At 49.3% G+C, this 19,714-nt stretch overlaps 1 protein-coding gene across 1 annotated transcript; it reads left to right on the top strand.

Moving 5' to 3' along the window:
* The first annotated feature begins 1,200 nt into the window (after positions 1-1,200).
* Positions 1,201-2,268, top strand: LOC101757483 (keratin, type I cytoskeletal 9-like). Its single transcript, XM_022827818.1, is given in 1 exon segment — positions 1,201-2,268. A coding segment is annotated over 1 exon segment (687 nt). The 5' UTR covers positions 1,201-1,364; the 3' UTR covers positions 2,052-2,268.
* Positions 2,269-19,714: the final 17,446 nt, after the last annotated feature.

The following is a 19,714-nucleotide window of genomic DNA, read 5'->3' as shown; positions in this document are numbered from 1 at the left end:
CCCCTAAATTCAAATGGGAATTTTATTTTTCGTGTATTCCACACTCAGTGCTGAACTGTGTACATGAACAGGTTTTCTGTATATGGGTCATCATCTTTATCTCCAATAGCTCCATTTGCATCTATACCCCAATCATCTGTGTATCCATAGGATGGTTCAAGCTGTTCCATCTCTGTGTTTGGCAAAGCTTCATTCATGCTACTGACTATTTCAGGGGCCATGCTTAGAAGCACTGATGTGACAGCTGATGATTTCTCCAGTGATTGTGTTTCAAATGGCAAGATGATCGGACTGCTATGGGTGTCTTTCTCTGACAGCTGAGGTAAAGATAGACTGCGGTTAAAGTTAATAACTTTACATGAAGAGCCATCTTGTGAACTGTTGAGCTTCTGCTGCTGCCGCCCCTGGAAACATTGTTGGCTATTGAATTGATTTGCTGAGCATGATGAGCTTTCCAAAGCAAAATGGGAAGCTTGTATGGACTGCAAAGCAGATAGCAGCTATGGTGTAGTCGTTGCAATTGATTGAGGACCCCAGGAGTGAGACGACACTTCCCAAACACATGTTAGAATATGTGTACCGCGCCGTCACCTACAAAGCTGGAGCCCAGCGAAACCGCATGTTGGTCGATCCATACGGAAAGGTGAAATGCGCACGACTGAAGGCACTGCTGCTGCCAACTCCAAGGTTATTGACAAATGAAAATGACGCGCACTAGCACGAGGCTAATGCTGCCAGCAGTCTTGCAGTAGCCAGTGATCGTGCACCCAGCTAATAACAAGGCAGATATATATCATGCATGGACAAATTGGCACGGGTTTATTTGATTGGCTTTCTCGAACATTCCAATATCCAAAGCCGATTTACCACCGGACGACGAATCCAGTCAACCATTTCTGCCTGAGAAGCAAGCTACATGGAGCAACTAGCCGCCGTGCATCCGCATGCCACCAAGAGACCTCGGACCTCCGACGCCGCACGTGTCGAGCCGCGCGTGGAAAGGCCAGCCAATCTGCGCGACCGCATTGCTCCACTAACACTGCAGCAGCGGCTGAGCGACCTCGACCGGCCGGCCGGCGCCACGAGCTCGCGCCACCACTCCAAACCCACTCACCCCGCCGCGTCGTCGTGTCGCGCTCCGGCGTCCCTATAAATACCGACCCGCAGACCCCGCCGTCTCCGCATCAATCGATCCATCGATCTCCCAGAGTTGCATGCGCGACCGCCGCTGCACGCCCCCAGAGAGCTAGCTGAAGCGCGTCCTCGACTGACTCGTCTCCGCCGCGAGGCAGGCACGATATAAAGTAACACCGCCGCCTTCGGTTCGATCTCGCGGCGGCGTGCGAGCACAAGAGTACGAGACGATGGTGTGCACGAAGGCCGTCGTCGTCCTTGGCGTCGTAGCGTTGGTGGCCGCGGCGTTGCTTCTAGCGGCTGAGAGCCGCCCCATTGCGCGGAAGGACCTGGGCGTCAACCTCGGCGGCGGCGGTGGCCTTGGGGTCGGCGTCGGCGGCGGCCTCGGTATCGGCTCAGGGATCGGCATCGGCATTGGTGGCGGCGGCGGCGGCTCGGGCTCCGCGTCCGGGTCAGGGTCTGGGTCGTACTCCGGCTCCGGCTCAGGGTCAGGCTCGGGGTCCTGGTCCGGGTCAAGCTCGGGCTCCAACGCGGGGTCCGGCGGCGCGGGGTCATACGCGGGCTCCCACGCCGGGTCGTACGCAGGCTCAAACGGCGGAGGTGCCGGGTCGTATGCGGGCTCCGACGCCGGCTCGTACGCTAGCTCTAACGGCAGGGGCGGGGGCTCGTACGCGGGCTCCGACGCCGGCTCATACGCGGGGTCAGGTGGCCCGCACTGGGGCCCTGGTGCTGGCTCGTACGCGGGCTCCCATGCCGGCTCGTACGCAGGCTCCAACGGCGGAGGAGCGGGCTCGTAAGCCGGTTCCGAGGCTGGCTCGTACGCTGGGTCCGGCGGTGGCCCGTACGGGGGCGCCGGTGCTGGCTCCTACGCTGGGTCTCGAGCCGGCTCCTACGCGGGCAATGGGCACGGCAACTGAGCCGTGAGCGAGCTCAGATCCCGTGCCGATACAGTGATGCTTGCTTGTTCATAAGTGTTTGCAGCCTGATTATTTGTGTCCACAAGTAAATCAATTATGAGTGTAACCCATAAATAAGTAACGGTGAATAAGTGCTAGTGTATGAGTATGGCTCCCGATGTAAACATTAATATATAATATATGAAATGAATAACTCGGCATGCACACGATAGTTTAAGTTCTTCGCATGAGATGTGTTCAGTGATGTTCTTGCTTAAGATGTGATAGAGTTGTGACTTTTTAGTTGAAGACAAAATAAAAAAAGAAAAATTTCAAATTACTCCTCTCAAATATAATCAAAGCCTGGATAACCCCTGTCGGTGTTTTAGACCGGCAACCCGCCTAGGGGTACCCTAGGTGGTCTTTTATGCGGTAAGGGTCGTCGAGAATCAAGGAATCAATGGTGACGCAAGGAACACGATTTAGACAGGTTCAGGCCACTAGATCGCGTAATACCCTACGTCCTGTCTGTTGGTTTTTATTTGATGATCTGGAGTTGTTCTTGTGTCCTGAACTTGGGTGTTGAGGTATGACCTGCCGAGCTAGGTACCCCTGCCCTCCTTTATATACTCCAGGGGGCAGAGTACTAGTCGGATTACAAGGAGTCCTAGTAGGAGTACACGGGACTAGTCCTAGTCGGATTATAGGGGAACCCTAGTAGGAGTCTGACTTCTTCCTTCCTTGCGTGTACTAGGGATGTATCCCCGACAAGCCCCCGAGCGCTTCATAGTCGAATGCAGCAGTCTTTGAGTAGTGTTGAGATATTCGCCGAGTAGTCTTGGTGCACCTCGAGTACTTTGTCAGGCTGAATCTTTCAATACTTCTCAAAGTTGTCATGAGGCTATGGTGTGCTCAAAGTCTTGATCAACATGATATTGTAGTCTTCATGTATGGAGGGCGGCGAAAGTCGCACTCCATATGGAGTAGCCCCCGAGCCTTAGGTTGAATCGTAGAATCAGGCTGAGGGTCAAAATCTTGAATCTTCCTCTTTTAACTTGAAAAAAATCGATTGTTGGGTGTAACTTATCAGCCCCCGAGCCTTGGATTGATTAAATAATCAACCCGAGGGTCTTAAATCTTCACTCAGGTCATCATTCGAGTAGTCTTGCGGCATCCAGCCCCCGAGCTTATACGCTAGGTAAGTCGTTGGAGCCACGTCGAGTGGTTTTGTGGCGTCCAGCCCCCGAGCCTGGGAGCTAGCTGAGCCACTGGAGATATTCCGAGTACTGATTGGTGCTTAGCTCCCGAGTTCGGGAACTAGCCTGTGCCGTTGGAGGCATGCTTAGTGGGCGTCGCGACGAGCATCGTCGCCAAAACTTGACCTGAAAGAAAAAATGCGTACATTATGTAGCATATTTGTAGGATTTTGAAACTGTTGAAATTTATTCAGTGATCAGTATGAAAGTTGTGTCATGCTCTTATTCCGGTCATATTCTTCCCGAGTAGTTAGCCAGTTACGATTAGGCTCTCAATCTCTGGGTAGCCGTTGCCACTGCGTGTGTGATATCGTTGTCTTGTATACGCGTATGGGTTTAGGTGTGACAGATGCGCCTGAGGCTTTCACGAGTTAGGCGTGTTCTGCTCGAGAAGAGTAGTGACCTTAAGAGAAGACAAAAGTGAGAGGAGTCGCTGCTGCGACAAGAAAGAGACTGCATGATTGCGAGTCAAGCTCTTGTTTCAGTCATACTCTTCCTGAGTAGTTAGCCTGTTACGCTTAGGCTCTCAGTCTCTGGGTAGCCGTTACCGCTGCGTGTGTGAGATCGTTGTCTCGTATACGCGTATGGGCTTAGGCGTGACAGATGTGCCTGAAGCTTTCACGAGTTAAGGCGTGTTCTGCTCGAGAAGAGTAGTAACCTTAAGAGAAGACAAAAGGGAATATTCGTTGTTGCGATAAAAAGAGAGCGCGGTAGCGCGAAAGAGTTTGCTGCCCTCCGGCGAATAGAGCGCGCATTGCGCGCAAGAGTTTCCGGCGAGTAGAGCGCATGTTGCGCGCAAACGGAAAATAAGCCGAAAAATAATTTAGAAAAGTGACTTAGCTTGATTCGTGGATGATTGTTGATGAAGCCGTAACGGTCGTTGATGAAGTCGACTAGTTGGATGCGATTCTGACTAGTTGTCGACGCAAAGTTTGCCCCGACTAATTTTTTAGTCGAGACGAAGAGTTGGGGTAGTCCGCCCTCGACTATCCTTGTAGTCAAGACGAGTAGTAGTCGTCAGGGGGCGTCGCGATGTGGTCGAAGTAGTCGTCAGCGAGCCGCCCGTAGTAGTCGGCAAGCGCCGTGACGTACTCGGAGAAATCGTCGGCGAGCGTCATGACGTAGTAGTCATCAACGTGTTGCCGAGCGAAGTAGTCGAGGGGAGTAGTTGAAGTTGTTGCTGAGCCGCCCGTAGTCGCCGGTGAGCTCGCAACGTAGTTGAAGTTGTCGACAAGCTGCCCGTAGTTGACGGAGTGGTCGGCAAGCTGATCGTGGTTGTCTTGACGCGGGCGAGGAGTAGTTCATTCCGTCTCGCCCGACCCAAGGTCCCAGGGTTGGACATGCCCGACCCTTTGAGGGTGGAACTCCGCCTTGCCCGACCCTTGGTCCCAGGGTCGGATGCACCCGATCCCTTGCCGCAAGGCTTCGATGCGCCTGACCCCTGGCTTAGAGGGTCGGACTTATCCAAGACCCCGAGACAAGGATGCGTTTTGAGCGTAGACCATGCTTGACTGGAGTAGTCGGCGTGCCTACGACATAGTCGATGAAATCATCGGCGAGCCGCCCGTAGTCGTCGGCAAGCTTGTGATGTAGTCGGACTTTCGAGTTGTAGTCAAACTCAGAGTCTCTGTCGGACTTCGAGTCGTAGTCGGACCCAGAGTCGCCGTCGGACTCCGAGTTGTAGTCGGACCCGGAGTCACCGTCGGAGTTCGAGTTCGAATCGCGGTGGAACCCGAGGTCGCCGTCGGAGTTGACGATCTGGCGCCGTCTGCGATGCAGAGCCAGGATCCAAAAACGAAGGTGGCGCCGGCTTCGATGAAGAAGACGGGCCTGATGATGACCTTTGCCATTGAGTTCGCGCTGAGAAACTCGACGAGTTCCCCCTACCTGGTGTGCCAGCTGTCGGTGTTTTAGACTGGCAACCCGCGTAGGGGGTACCCTAGGTGGTCTTTTATGCGGTAAGGGTCGTCGAGAATCAAGGAATCAATGGTGACGCAAGGAACACGATTTAGACAGGTTCGGGCCGTTAGATCGCGTAATACCCTACGTCCTGTGTGTTAGTTTTTATTTGATGATCTGAAGTTGTTCTTGTGTCCTGGACTTGGGTGTTGAGGTATGACCTGCCGAGCTAGGTACCCCTGCCCTACTTTATATACTCCAGGGGGCAGAGTACTAGTCAGATTACAAGGAGGAGTCCTAGTAGGAGTACACGGGACTAGTCCTAGTCAGATTACAGAGGAATCCTAGTAGGAGTCTGACTTCTTCCTTTCTTGTGGGTACTGAGGATGTATCCCGGACAACCCCCAAAGTTTTTTTTTCAGTTTACCCCTAAGCTATGCCATTTAGTTCAATTTACCTCGTAACAGTATTTATCTTTTTTCTCCGTGCACAAATGAATTAAGTTCATATCTTGCAAGATGATAGCAGACATCATAAGACATGTTAAAAAATATATCGTGATTTTTTATTATTATTTTGATAGGGTAGGATATTTAATAATAAAATCTATCCTTGAGATACAAAATTACATAAAAACTAATGATGAAAAATTCATAAAATATTTTTTTAATATAGATTATGATGTCCCGAGCCTGTTCGCTTCTGATTTTTTGCAGCGCTTATGCCGCAGCTGCACGCCCAAAACAGCCAAGCTGCTGGATCTGCAGGCCAGCCGAACGGCTGCCCATATCCATGTACTCGTAAGCTTTAGTTTCTGTCTGTAACTACTCGCTGGCTGCAGCTGTTTTTGTTGGCTGCGGCAGCCACAGCCACAACCATCTCTAGCAGTTGGCGGAGCTGTTGGCGACGACCTAGGTGGGGGCACCTCGTCGGAGGGGTTAGAGAAGGGCGGGAGGTGGGCGGAGCGATCGACGGCGGGTTGCCGCCGGCCGCAGGCGACGGTGGGAGGGTATGTGCGGGCTGCTGCAGCTCGGGGAAGAAGGTGAAAATGAGGAAGGAAAAAAGGCCGACTTCGTGTTCAATGAACCAGTTATGCAAAATCGAGTGGGCTCTCTCTCTAGTTGCATCCTTCATGAAAAAGACGTAAACACTGAGTTGATGCTTGTGATTGTTTCATGGGACATAACAATCCGACATAAAATCGAGATCTACTTCCCGAATCCTGATCGCAGAATCTCCGTGAATCTACAGCAGCTGCAGCAAACAAAGGAAGAAGACTGGACAATGCATGCACAATGCCGACAGTCAGCTCAGCGGCGCAAGGATTTTGCAGCGTTTCTGCGAGCAGCGCGTTTAGCAGGCTGGCCCACTTCAAATCAGGCTTCCCAAGTTACCATATTTCGCTGGGTACGACGGACGGACGACGACGACGACGACGTTTCGCTGGATGGGCTACGGCCCACTTCTAAAAGAAACAGAAAAAAAAAATCAACCGATAGATATTTAGAAAAACCGTTTCACAAAGCACTACTTCTACAAATCTAAGGTCTCGTTTGGTAGAGCTCCAGCTCTGAAAAAATAGCTCCAGATTCATAAATCCAGCTAGCTTCACCATAAAGCTGCTCCACTGTGGATCTGAGATCTAAAAACGTTTAGTATAGCTCCACCTTTAACTTTATCTCACTGATAATTTTGGACCCATGAATTAGAATAAAAAAACTTCTTCTTCCTCGCACAGGCGAATAGAGTGGATGTTCCGCGCGGTGGCCGACGCCATCAGCCTCTCCGACGCCCCCTCCCTCGCAAGTTCGGTCCCTTCTTCGTCGTGGGCGGGGCGGGGCGGGGCTTCGGAGAGCGGGGTGGTAAAAAAAAAAGAACGAACCTTGTCGCCGTCGCACCTGGTTCCTCTCCCTATTCATCCGTTCATCCTTTCATCCACCGCAAGATGCAAACCAGAGCAGCACAGCAAGCACCGGCGCAGTCACCTCCCTTGATTTCCTTTCCTCCCAACCGCCGCCAGCTCCCCTTCCTCTTCTTTGATTTCTCTTCCACCGCAAGGTGAGCCTTCCCTATCTCCTTTTTCTTCCACCGCAAGGAGCACTGCGAGCAGAACAGCCCAGCGCCATCATTGGCCCATCCTCCTGCGCAAGCTCGCCTTTGGCCGCGTCTTGCGCTCGCTCGCACCAGTGCCTGAATCCGCTAGCCGCTGCCTCGCCCTCCAGCACTTGACCTCTGTTCGCCCTTCTGCTGTCCCACGACGCGCCTCTCCTGCGCCTGGCCCACATCTCTCCCGCATGGCAGGGGCGGGCGGGGCTCCAACGGGCAGGGGCGAGCAGGGGCGGGCGGGGCTCCGGTGGGCAGGGGCGGGCGGCGCTCCGGTGGGGCAGAAAAGTACGATGGCAGCAAAGGAAGGGGAAGGACGGCAGCGCACGGAGAAGAAGAAAGAAGAAATAGAACGAACCGATCATTTTCCACTAATGAGTGGCAGTGGTGGGTAATTTTTTCCAACTCCACCTAATTTAATTCCGTGGAGCATCCACTGAGGTGCTCCACCAAATCCATGGATCTATGGGTAGATTCACCATTTTCGTAGAGCAGCTCTGTGGTGGAGTTACTGGAGCTAATACCATTTGGCTGAAAAAATTGGAAGCAGAGCTGTTTTTGAGGATCTAGAGCTGCGTGGAGCTCTGCCAAACAGACCTTAAAAAGTAGTTGTATTGTAAAGCTACAAACCTGAGAAGTTGTGTCATAAAATTAAATATTTAGCCTGACATAATATCACAACGTACAAATTTAGTCCGTACTGTATCAGAAACTACCTAAATCTATAGCTCCGTGATGCGTTTAAATATGTACTTTTGTGATATACTGCACAATAAACACGCAATTTGTTATATTTTTTAAAAGAATACGTGGGTTTGAGAAACCTTGACACATTAAATTTATTTATTTTTTGCGAAATTTGGGTACGTGGTTTTAAATTTCAGATGAGACTTCGTGATGTAGTTTTGCAATAGTTTAGACAAACAATCTGTAGTTTATACAATTTATTAATTTAATCACTTTTATCAATAAGGGAGTGTAAAAAAACCATCACGTTCATTGAGAGAAACTAGAAATTACTACTTTAATAAGAAAAAAGTTTATATATATATTTTTATTGCGAATCATACATTACAAACGCTGATGCTCGCATACACGCATGCATTTTTTTTTTTGAAACGAACAAATCCGAAGAGCTGCTGATTACATTAAAAATAAGACGAAACCCAGACTGAGCAATACAACAAATGGAAAACAACAGTAGTAACGTAACACCGGCTACTTAGATTGGGACATCAACACGTGATGATATACTCAACTCAACAACTATGGATGGTCGAATTGGGACATCGATACAAACCACACAAACATCTTTACTCCGTCACAGCTCCTCAACACCAATGCAAGCAGCCTCAACACCTCCGCAGCAACAGGTTGCCACTCTACCTGAACGCCAGCCCCAAAGTGCCCACACCGGCACCGTCACCTGCTCTTTTTTTACTTATATTTTTGAGAAAAAAGAAAAAAAAGAAGGAAAAAAGAGAAAGTTGTGCACGGGGATGTTGAATCACCAAGCTGGAAATGCCTGTCGTCGCCTCAAGAAGGTCACGACGCCGCGTCAGTCAAGAGGGTTGAGTTTTCATCCGCATCGTCGAGCATAGTAGGATGGAGAGGTGCGAAAAGGACACCTCCAAGGAGAAAGCGACATCTGCGGATGTCACCATTCACCTCGACCTCTACCAACCCACCAACAAGATATATAGCGGTTGGAGCGAGGCCCTCACTGCTGGGATCCATGTTTAGTAATGGTTGGGAACTCCCCTTTAATACCAGTTGTACAACCGGTACTGGTAATTCGGTACTAAAGGTTTAGCATCGGTTGGTGACCAACCAATAATAAAGGGCCTATCATGCTGCGCGCAGGGGCGGCACCGATTGGTCTCCCCAATCGGTAATAAGTTTTTTTTCTTTTCTTTTCTTTTTATTTTTTGTTTCTTTATTCTATATTCATATTTCGTATTTGTTTCCTTTACGTATACTAGTTCTAATGTGCTAAATATATAAAGTTCTATTTATATTTAATATTACATTTGATATACTATTATATATATATACATATTATGCATACACATATATGAATTTTATTACACATTCGATCCCCGCGCGCCCTCACAAAATGCCCAAATCCAAATTCCAAACCGCTCTCCCTCCCGCCACTCCGCACCCCCAGCCCATATCCCCATTTCTCAATCCCTCCGCCCCGAGCTCCATTCCAATTCCCCACACACCCTCGATCCCGATTGATGCAGCCGCGTCGACTCCTTCTACAACAATCATGGAAGAGAGTAAAGTGGGGCTTCTACTGTTATTCCATCACAAATGGCTCCATTTTCTTTTCTATTAGACATGAGGAAGTACTCACTGCAAAGGGCGGATCTAGAAGAGAGTAAAAATGGGGCTGAACTTGCATCCCAATTTGCTTGAACTTGCGTCCCAATTTGCTTGAACTTGCATCCCAATTTGCTTGCACTTGTGGTCCATCACGCACACGTGGCTTAAATCCCCATTTCTCAATCCCTCCGCTCCGAGCTCCAATTCCAATTCCCCACACGCCCTCGATCCCGATTGATGCAGCAGCGATGGTGCGGGAGTTGCGCGTCGACTCCTTCTACCACTAATAGGGGCTCAAGATCATGTTAATTCTTTTTTTATTTCTGCAGTATATGAATTAGCTACCTGTTAAGCAGAAGCTAGTGTTCAAGTTCAATTACGAATCAGAAAGAAGAAAGAATACACGAGAGAAAGATGAAACGATATGTACGAAGTGGGCTACTGCAGGCCATAGAGAGCTGGGGGGTAGAGCTTTGTGGGGGAAGTGTTGGAGGGCGGAGAGCTCGGAAATGCAAAAGCTTGTGGCTTGGAGCGGGTTACTGGGGTGGTGCGTATTTGTAGGCCGGATCGGAGAGGAGTACTGGACTAGTACGTAATTGCTAAATTAACATGTTGTAATTTTCACTTATTTTATACATTTCTAAGAATTAACATGATTTTATATAATTTCTAGCTATTTCAAGAATTTTTTTCTAAGTTAACATGATTTTCTACAATTTCCTATACAAAATGGTGCATATATTTAAAAAAATAAATATGAGCTCTAAAAATAGTTAGGCTTATATTTCCTATACATATTCATATAAACGAAAAATTTCTCCATTGTACCTTGTTCTAAAAATCACAAATTACTCTAGCTCTAAAGCATAAAACTTACTATAATAACCATGTTGGAGGTATGCCCTAGAGGCAATCATAGAGATGATGATATTCCATTTGTATCCATGATTTGTATATTGTGTTCGTTGAATATCCATTAAAGGCTACTTGAATTGATTTGCAATTATGTGAATTGTATGTGAAACTCTTTACTTGTATGGTTATTCTAAAGTTGTCCCTAGTCGGAGTTCATGTGAGGACACACATGAATATTAGACTAGCACATGTATTAGTTGATGACTATATTTCACAAGTCATGGAAATGAAGATGTTGAACTAATAATGTGGACACATGTGGAGACATGTGCTAGGACTGACCCAACACGAGAAGTAGTTCTCTCTTTAAAACAACATATACACTTTGTCCTTAGACCTGAGATTGTCGCATGTATTCTAGATGTGGATCGACCTACTTAGGGGCTATCAAACACTACGCCGTAACAGGGTAGTTATAAAGGTAGCGTTCGGGTTTGTCAAGAAGCATGCTATGAGACATGGTCAATCAAGATGGGATTTGCCCCTCTCTGATTGAGAGTGATATCTCTGGGCCCCTCGAGTGATCGGATCCGAAAATGCATGGCCATGCTACGTACGGTTAAGAGTTAACCTACAAAGGGATTCCGAATCACAGGATCGAGAAAGAGCGGTCGGCTTGAAGCTAGACCAAATATCGTGAGGCAAAGGGAATAGCATGTATATTATGTTGTGATGGTTCGTCTGATATGATCTTCGTGTGCGTATAGGAGTTGGCACGTCTTGCTAGAGGCCGCTACCGACTATTGGGCCGAGTAGGAGTACTCAGGCCATGTCTATACGTATCCGAACCCATAGGGTCACACACTTAAGGGGTTGGAAGCCCAATTCGAATCTGATCCGAGTTGGATTAGGTTTAGAAGTACTAATGGGCCTCGGACCCAGAGGCCTGTTAGGAACCTCTATAAATAGAGGGGTGGGGGCGCCCTAGGGTTCACACCTTTTTGGCGAAACACACCTGCCGCGCCTCCCACGCCCTCGCCTGTTGCAACTCACGGATCTAGCAGTCCGGCTTGCGACGCTTCCTCCCTGCACGTGTGGATACCTTGGAGGTGTTGCACCTGCAGCACTTGGACGAGCTGCCGACGAGCCACGACGAGCTGACGACGAGCCGCGGCACGAGGGCGATCTTGCTGCACGTGGACGAGCTGCTGAGGAGCTGCTGGACGTTGAGTTGATCGACTACGTACGACTATGTTGATCGTCTTCACTGCATCGGCGCAAATCTACATCTTCCGCACCAGTAGTGCGTCGAGTGGTAATCCCGTGATCCTTATACGGCAGTTCTTCCTGGTTTTACGCGGTAGAAGTTTTGATTTACGCTAGTGTAACCTACCTCGTATCCCAACAAACCATGTATCAAGGGAGGATGAAGTTTCTAACCTTTCGAACACTTAAATGAGTGAAATCCTTAAGAAATGGTCAAAAATCCGGCAACACCTCCCCCTATTTTGCCATGGATAGGGTGAAGCTCGAGCTAGAGGAAATGGCTCGGGCAGGATGAAGAAGAAGGGGATTTATAGGAGAAGAATTTAGTACCGGTTGGGAGCACCACCGGTACTAAAGGGTCCACATTAGTACCGGTTAGTGTTCCCACCCGGTACTAAAGGGAGGGTGTTGTCGGTGTTTTATACCGGTTGTCTACCAAGGGGTACCCAAGGTAGCAGAATGTGTAGTGGGGGACCGCCGGGCCTGGAACTTGAAGGTAAAAGCGAGGACACGAGACACGAATTTAGACAGGTTCGGGCCGCTAGAGTAGCGTCATACCCTATGTTCTGTTTAGGGGTGTTTGTATATTACGCCCTGCGCTTGGGTGTTGAGGTGTGACCTATTGAGCTAGGTACCCCTGCCCTCCTTTATATACTCCAGGGGGCAGAGTACTAGTTGGATTACACGGAGGAGTCCTAGTAGGATTACACGGGATGAGTCCTAGTAGGAGTCTGACTTCTTCCTTCCTTGCGGGTATTGGGGATATATCCCCGACAAGCCCCCGAGTGCTTCATAGTCGAATGCAGCAGTCTTTGAGTAGTCTTCAGATATTCGTCGAGTAGTCTTGGTGCTCTTCGAGTACTTTGTCAGGCTGAATCTTTCAATGCTTCTCAAAGATGCCATGAGGCTATGGTGTGCTCAGAGTCTTGATCAACATGATATTGTAGTCTTCATGTATGGAGGGTCGCGAAAGTCGTACTCCATATGGAGTAGCCCTCGAGCCTTAGGTTGAATCGTAAAATCAGACTGAGGGTCAGAATCTTGAATCTTCCTCTTTCGACTTGAAAAAATCGATTGTTGGGTATAGCTTATGAGCCCCCGAGCCTTGGATTGATTGAATAATCAACCTGAGGGTCTTGAATCTTCATGGAAGTCATCATCCAAGTAGTCTTGCGGCGGCTAGCCCCCGAGCTTATGCGCCAGGTGAACCGTAGGAGCCATGTCGAGTAGCTTTGTAGCATTCATCCCTCGAGCTTGGGAGCTAGCTGAGCCACTAGAGATATTCTAAGTAGTGATTGGTGCTTAGCCCCCGAGTTCAGGAACTAGTCTGTGCCTCTAGAGGCACGCTTGGTGTCGTGACGAGCGTTGTCGCCAAAGCTTGACCTGAAAGAAAAAATGCGTACATTATGTAGCATGTTTGTAGGATATTGAAACTGCTGAAATTTATTCAGCGATCAATGTAAACATTGTGTGTCATGCTCGCTCCAGTCATACTCTTCCCGAGTAGTTAGCTTGTTACGTTTTAGGCTCTCAATCCCCGTTTAGCCGTAGCCGTTGCGTGTGCGAGAGCTATGTGTCATGTACGCGTATGGGCATTGCTGTTTGCACGTGTATGTGTGCTAGCATTTGGCGTCACAGGTGCACCTGAGGCTTTCATGAGTTAAGGCGTGTTCTGCTTGAGAAGAGTAGTGACCTTAAGAGAAGACAAAAAGGAATAGTCGTTGTTGCGATAAAAAGAGAGTGCGGTAGTGCAAAAGAGTTTGCTGCCCTCCGGCGAATAGAGCGCGTGTTGTGCGCAAGAGTTTGCGGCGAGTAGAGCGCGTGTCGCACGCAAGCGAAAAGTAAGCTGGAAAATAATTAGAAAAGTGACTTAGCTTGATTCGTGGATGATTGTTGACGAAACCGTGATGGTCGTTGATGAAGCCGTAATGGTTGTTGACAAAGTCGACTAGTCAGAGGCGATTCTGACTAGTTGTCGATTTTGCGAAGTTTGCCCCGATTAATTTTTTAGTCGAGACGAGGAGTTGGAGTAGTCTGCCCTCGACTAGCCTTGTAGTCGAGACGAGTCGTAGAAGTAGTCGTCAGCGAGCGTCGCAATGTGGTCGGAGTAGTCGTCAGCGAGCTGCCCGTAGTAGTTGACGAGCACCGCGACGTACTTAGAGAAGTCGTCGGCGAGCGTCATGACGAGTAGTCGTCAGTGTGTTTGCCGAGCGAAGTAGTTGAGGAGAGTAGTTGAAGTCATTGCCGAGCCGCCCGTAGTCGACGGAGTCGTCGGCAAGCCGACCATGGTTGTCGGCGTGCCCGTGACATAGTCGAAGAAATCATCGGTGAGCCACCCGTAGTCGTCGGCGAGCTCGCGATGTAGTCGGACTTTCGAGTTGTAGTCGAACTCAGAGTCATTGTCAGACTTCGAGTCGGAGTTGAAGCTGGAGTCGCCGTCGGACTCCGCGTTGCGGTCGAACCCGGAGTCGTCGTCAGACTCGGAGTTGAAGCCAGACCCGGAGTCACCGTCGGACTCCGAGTTGTAGTCGAACCAGGAGTCGCCATCAGACTCTGAGTTGTAGTCAGACCCAGAGTCGCCGTCGGACTCCGAGTTCAAGTTGTGGTCGGACCCGTAGCCGCCGTCGGAGTTCGAGTTCGAATCGCGGTTGAACCCAAAGTTGCCGTCGGAGTACGAGTTTGCAGTCGAACCCGAAGTCGCTGTCGGAGTATGAGTTTGCAGTCGAACCTTGATCCGAGGTTTAACTTGTCGATTTTCTTGACGAGATTTTCTGCTTCTTGTGGAAGAGAGTTCCCGTCGAGGCGCTTCTTCTCCTGGTTGTTGATGATGCAGCATTGGAAGGACCCAGTGCTGTCGGTGATGCAAAGTCAGGAGTTGAAGACGAAGGTTGCACCAACTTTGAAAGTGAACGCTGGCTTGAAGATGAGGTCCTTTAAGCTCGCCCGATGATCTCGATGATCTGCCCCACGGTAGGCACCAATGTCGGTGTTTTATACCAGTCGTCTAGAAAGGGGTACCCGAGATAGCAGAATGTGTAGCGGGGGATCGCCGGACCTGGAACTTGAAGGTAAAAGCGAGGACACGAGACACAGATTTAGACAGGTTTGTGCCGCTAGAGTAGCGTAATACCCTACGCCCTGTTTAGGGGTGTTTGTATATTACGCCCTGCGCTTGGGTGTTGAGGTGTGACCTGTTGAGCTAGGTACCCCTACCCTCCTTTATATACTCCAGGGGGCAGAGTACTAGTCGGATTACAAGGAGTAGTCCTAGTAGGATTACACGGGATGAGTCCTAGTAGGATTACACACGATGAGTCCTAGTAGGAGTCTGACTTAGCATAATACCCTACATCCTGTTTAGGGGTGTTTGTATATTATGCCCTGCGCTTGGGTGTTGAGGTGTGACCTGCTGAGCTAGGTACCTCTGCCCTCCTTTATATACTCCAGGGGGCAGAGTACTAGTCGGATTACAAGGATAAGTTACACGGGATGAGTCCTAGTAGGATTATACAGGATGAGTCCTAGTAGGAGTCTGACTTCTTCCTTCCTTGTGGGTATTGAGGATGTATCCCCGACAGGTGTCACATTAGTATCGGTTGGGGGTAGCAACCGGTACTAATGTGGACCCTTTAGTACCGGTTGGTGCCCCCAACCGGTACTAAAGGGCCTCACGGGCACCCCCTCGGGGACTATCCATTAGGTCCAGTACTAATGCTAACATTAGTACCAGGTCTAATTTGAACTGGTACTAAGATCGTGGATGAAAGGTCCATTCCCTAGTAGTGGCTACTACGACCGATAGGCTCCTTGCCCCCCGGTGGCCAAGCAAGCGCAGCGCCGCCTGCACACGTCATGCTCCGTGAGCATCAGAACCTGCCAACCTTACACCACCATGGCTGTGGTCTCATCGTTGGTGTTGGTGACCAAAGTAAGTGTCCCCGTGACCCCATCATCACCGGAATAGCCGCGCACACCACGGGCGTCCCCGCAGAGGATGACGCCATCGTAGAAACGAACCACCACTGGCGGGAGCTACCACCTCCAGGCTATGAGTCGTCACCACCACTGCAAGGACCTAAGCCGCCCGCCTAGCTCCGCACACCGAAGCCACCACCGCCGCAGGCCTAAGCCGCTCGGCCACGGCCCCGTCCAGCGGCCGCCTTAGCCCAAGGCCTCACGCCACACCCAGTTTTGGTCCCGCTGCGCCCCGTGCAGGGTCACATGCTGCCGCGCCATGCTCAAGGCCCCGAGTCACCAACTAGCAAGCAGCCAAGGCCAGCCGCTGCATAGCCGAGCACCTATCGTCGTAGTGCCGAGCCACCGAGCCATTGCGGCCCATGAGCGGCAGTGCAGCAGGTGGTGAAGGCCCATGAGGCCAAGCAGCAGAGCCTTGAAAGAGGTCCCACCGCTGGTACATGTACGCATACTCACCCTTACAAATATACGCATACAACCCTACCGGGCCTACGGAGAGACTGAGCCGTCAAATCTTCAAGATTGATGAAGTCACTACTGGTGCCTCGCTATCATGAATACGTCGCCAACCACTAAAAGGATAGCAATGGTTAAATCCTAGAATAAATTTAAGAAAATGGGAGTAACTATGCTGAGTTGAGAACTCAAACCCGGGTGGACAGGTTGATTACAAGAAACCTTACTAGGTGATGCTCAGTTCCCAAGTCTTTATATGTACCTATGAATATTTACATTGAATCAACTTGTCTTCCTCCTCCAGCACTTCTCCCAGAAGACTTATTTTCTGTACACCAGCAGCTCTCTTCTCCCGTCTGCTTGCCAGCTGCTGCCTTCTCTCGCCGAGTTGGTAGACCATGTGGTTTACGCCAATCTGGTAAACCAAGCTAGCTTAAGGATTCTCATGCAGCACACGTGTTCACTTTTTTTTTAGAGGAAAGCTAAATTGTACGTGAGCATTTCCAAGCCGGCTGACACTCAAATTTTCCCTTCCTCCTCTGTGACTCATTGTCTTCATCTCCGACGACCTTCGGTGAGCTCCGGCGAGGTTAGGGGTTCGAGGATTCTTGATCTGGGTGTTAGGGTTTGGGGGTTCCGTGATTATAAGCACATTGGTGGCCGTAGAAGGAAGGTTGATGGCAGGCCAGCCCGGCGGAGATGGTGGGTGTTGATGCTTATTATTTACACCCTTTTACTCATGTTTATCTTCAATATTGATATACAAATGATATCATAACTATTGATCATACTCGATAATTGGACTATTTTCGCATATGCATTGTATTTTGAAGGAGATTCTATTTTTGCAGGAAATTGAACTTAATTGGAGCATAATTGGATGAGACTTAGGACAATCAACAAACCAGACGAAGATAAAGGCCAACAGACTCAGAAAGAGCATGAGCCGATCGGCCTATAGAGGTCCCCATTTATGCTCATTCTTGGTGAGCACTCCTCCAAGAAGACTTAGGGGCTAAATTTTATAAAATATGGCAAGTTCACTTCGGGATCAAAGATGGAAGCAAGCAGGACTTTGAAGAGATATCAAGATCCATACTTATACCGAGACTATCGACGTGCCAAGCCCGCATGCAAGTAAAAATAAGTTTTCAAATATCACAAAAGACTTCGCGACGAAGCTGGACACGAGGGGGTAAAAGGAAGGGCCAGGCTAATCGGCCTGGACCTCCCTATGCTGATTGGCCCACCCCTTTCCTTCGCCCGTTGCAAGGATCTTGTGATGCCTAGAGGGGGGTGAATACGCTCACTTCAAACTTTTCCGAAAAAACTTCACAGCAGTATTAGATGTGTTGGAACTTTCGATGGATCGGAACTTCCTGTATAGAAACGGAACTTCCGACAGAATAGTGAGCTGAACGAAATTCAAAAAACAACCTGAATCTACCAATTCTATTTGAATCAAAAGATAGTAATGAAGCGTAGAGATTACTCCAGGTGATATTTGAGCAAGGAACCACACAAATTGATAGGTCGGCTAAATTCAAGCTTCTAGGTCAAAATGAAATCGAGGAACACAACAAGCACAAGAGACAAGGATTTGTTTACCGAAGTTCACTCCCACAAAGGAAGCTACGTCTCCGTTGAGGAGCTCACAAAGAGCCAGGTCCTCACTAACCCTTTACCTCCCTCAATCAACCACAAAGGAGAATTGAGTCACTTACTATGAATCCACGACGGATGGGTAATACAAACGTTCCCGGGCGCACCACACAAAGAGGGCACTCGAACAGGCGACACCTAGCCATCTAGAAGTAAGCTTCAAGAGTAACAAATGCAAATCGAAGCCGAGAATGCTTGAACTGCTCTTGAGATGAACTTGTTGAACCTCATACTCAAAACCTCAAGTCTCACACCCTCAATCTTGCTCTCACTCAAATCCTAGCTCAAAGTCTCAAAGATTTAGCTCAAAGGAGTGAGAGGGAGTTGTATTGAATGCTCAAAGAGGTGTTGTGCTCGGGTTAGATCAGTAGCAATGAATTGGGAAGGGGATCCCCAAGGAAGCTCGAGAGCTGTATGAGCCATTACTTGGGAGCTGGGCTTCCTGTATAAAAGGGAGGGTGGCGAGCCTCTTGGAAGACACCACCCAAAGCACACGATCAAAGCTAGCAGCGCTCGTTGGTGTATCTCTGTCTCCTACACGCCAAGACAATGGCAAGGCTCGCCACCGCAGCTGCCGGCTTAGCTTGGGCGGCGATCCTGCTCATGTGTGCGGCGCTCGTCGCCGGTCAAGGAGCCGACGTCGAGAGCTCGTTTCCTAAAGGCTCCCTGCCACCACCGGTGAGGATATACTGCAGGCAGGACCCCGCACTGAACGTGGCGGTGCGCGGCGGCAACGTTGTCCTCGCCTTGGCCGACTGCTCGGGCTTTCACAGGCAAGGCTTCTTTCTCTGCCCCGATCGTCCATCCACGTACTGTTCATGAAACGCCTCTTGCGTCTATTAGCTGTTAACTGTTACACTAACGTTGCATGTGTTTGCGCAGAAATGGCACATGCTACCCACCTCGCCCTCCGCCGCCGCGGGACCCGGACCAATGCCATTTTCGTTAATGAACGCGCGGACGGGCCAGGTGATCACGATCCCATCAGGCAGCAAACAGGTGGGACTGTCCAGCCGATCCGACGCCGCCAGAGCCGGGGGGCTTCAGGAGCTGTGGATGGCAGAGAAGCCAACACGTGCCGACGGCTTTTACCGACTGTTTGTTAACAAAGACAAGAGATTCACCCTCAACGGCCTGCAGAGGCAGGGCCGCGTACATGACGGAAGCCTGGTCAGGATCTCTCTGCATCGGCAACTTCAGGGAACGCCTTATGGCAGATCACTTCATACCCGCTCTGCTTCCCCTGATGGGTGGCCGTGGATCCACGCATGTACGTGCACTATTAGCTGTTGGGTTCCTAGTACTTGAGATCATATATTACTTATGTGTTCTAATGAAACAAAAATCCGTATGCATACGTTGTTGCCTGCACGCCAACCGGTGACCGATCGTCGTTTCATTTTGCAGGCTCAAGGATGAGAAGGCCACCCTTTTTTGCTTATGAGTTTGCTGAAGAATGCATTTCACATTATTCCCTTATTTAATTTCCTCGTTCGTCAATTTGTTTCCTTTGGTCATCTTACATGTTTTCACAGTAAAAACGGTTGATGTATGCCTTTTGTTACTTCTTTTGTTTTTGAGAATTTCAGCTATAATATTATTTTATTGGTGCTCTCTCGTTGTTCTGCATGCATGCTCATAACCCCATTTATTTTATTTAAGACAAACAGATGTCTAATATTCTAGCCTCTGCGCAAGGCATGTACACGACCATTATTCCTTATTTAAAACTTCATCCTGGTTGTGGAGTAGAGCAAAATTATTATGGCGGAAAGCAAAAACAAAAGACAAACACGATTCAAAGAAAGTCAAAGCACAAAGTGTGTTTTAACATATACATACATCCATTTGTCTTCCACTCTTCCTCCTCCATCACTACCG

Source organism: Setaria italica, chromosome VI, assembly GCF_000263155.2.
Source record: "Setaria italica strain Yugu1 chromosome VI, Setaria_italica_v2.0, whole genome shotgun sequence".
Taxonomy (NCBI): Eukaryota; Viridiplantae; Streptophyta; class Magnoliopsida; order Poales; family Poaceae; genus Setaria; species Setaria italica.
This window is presented reverse-complemented; position numbering and strand designations above follow the sequence as displayed.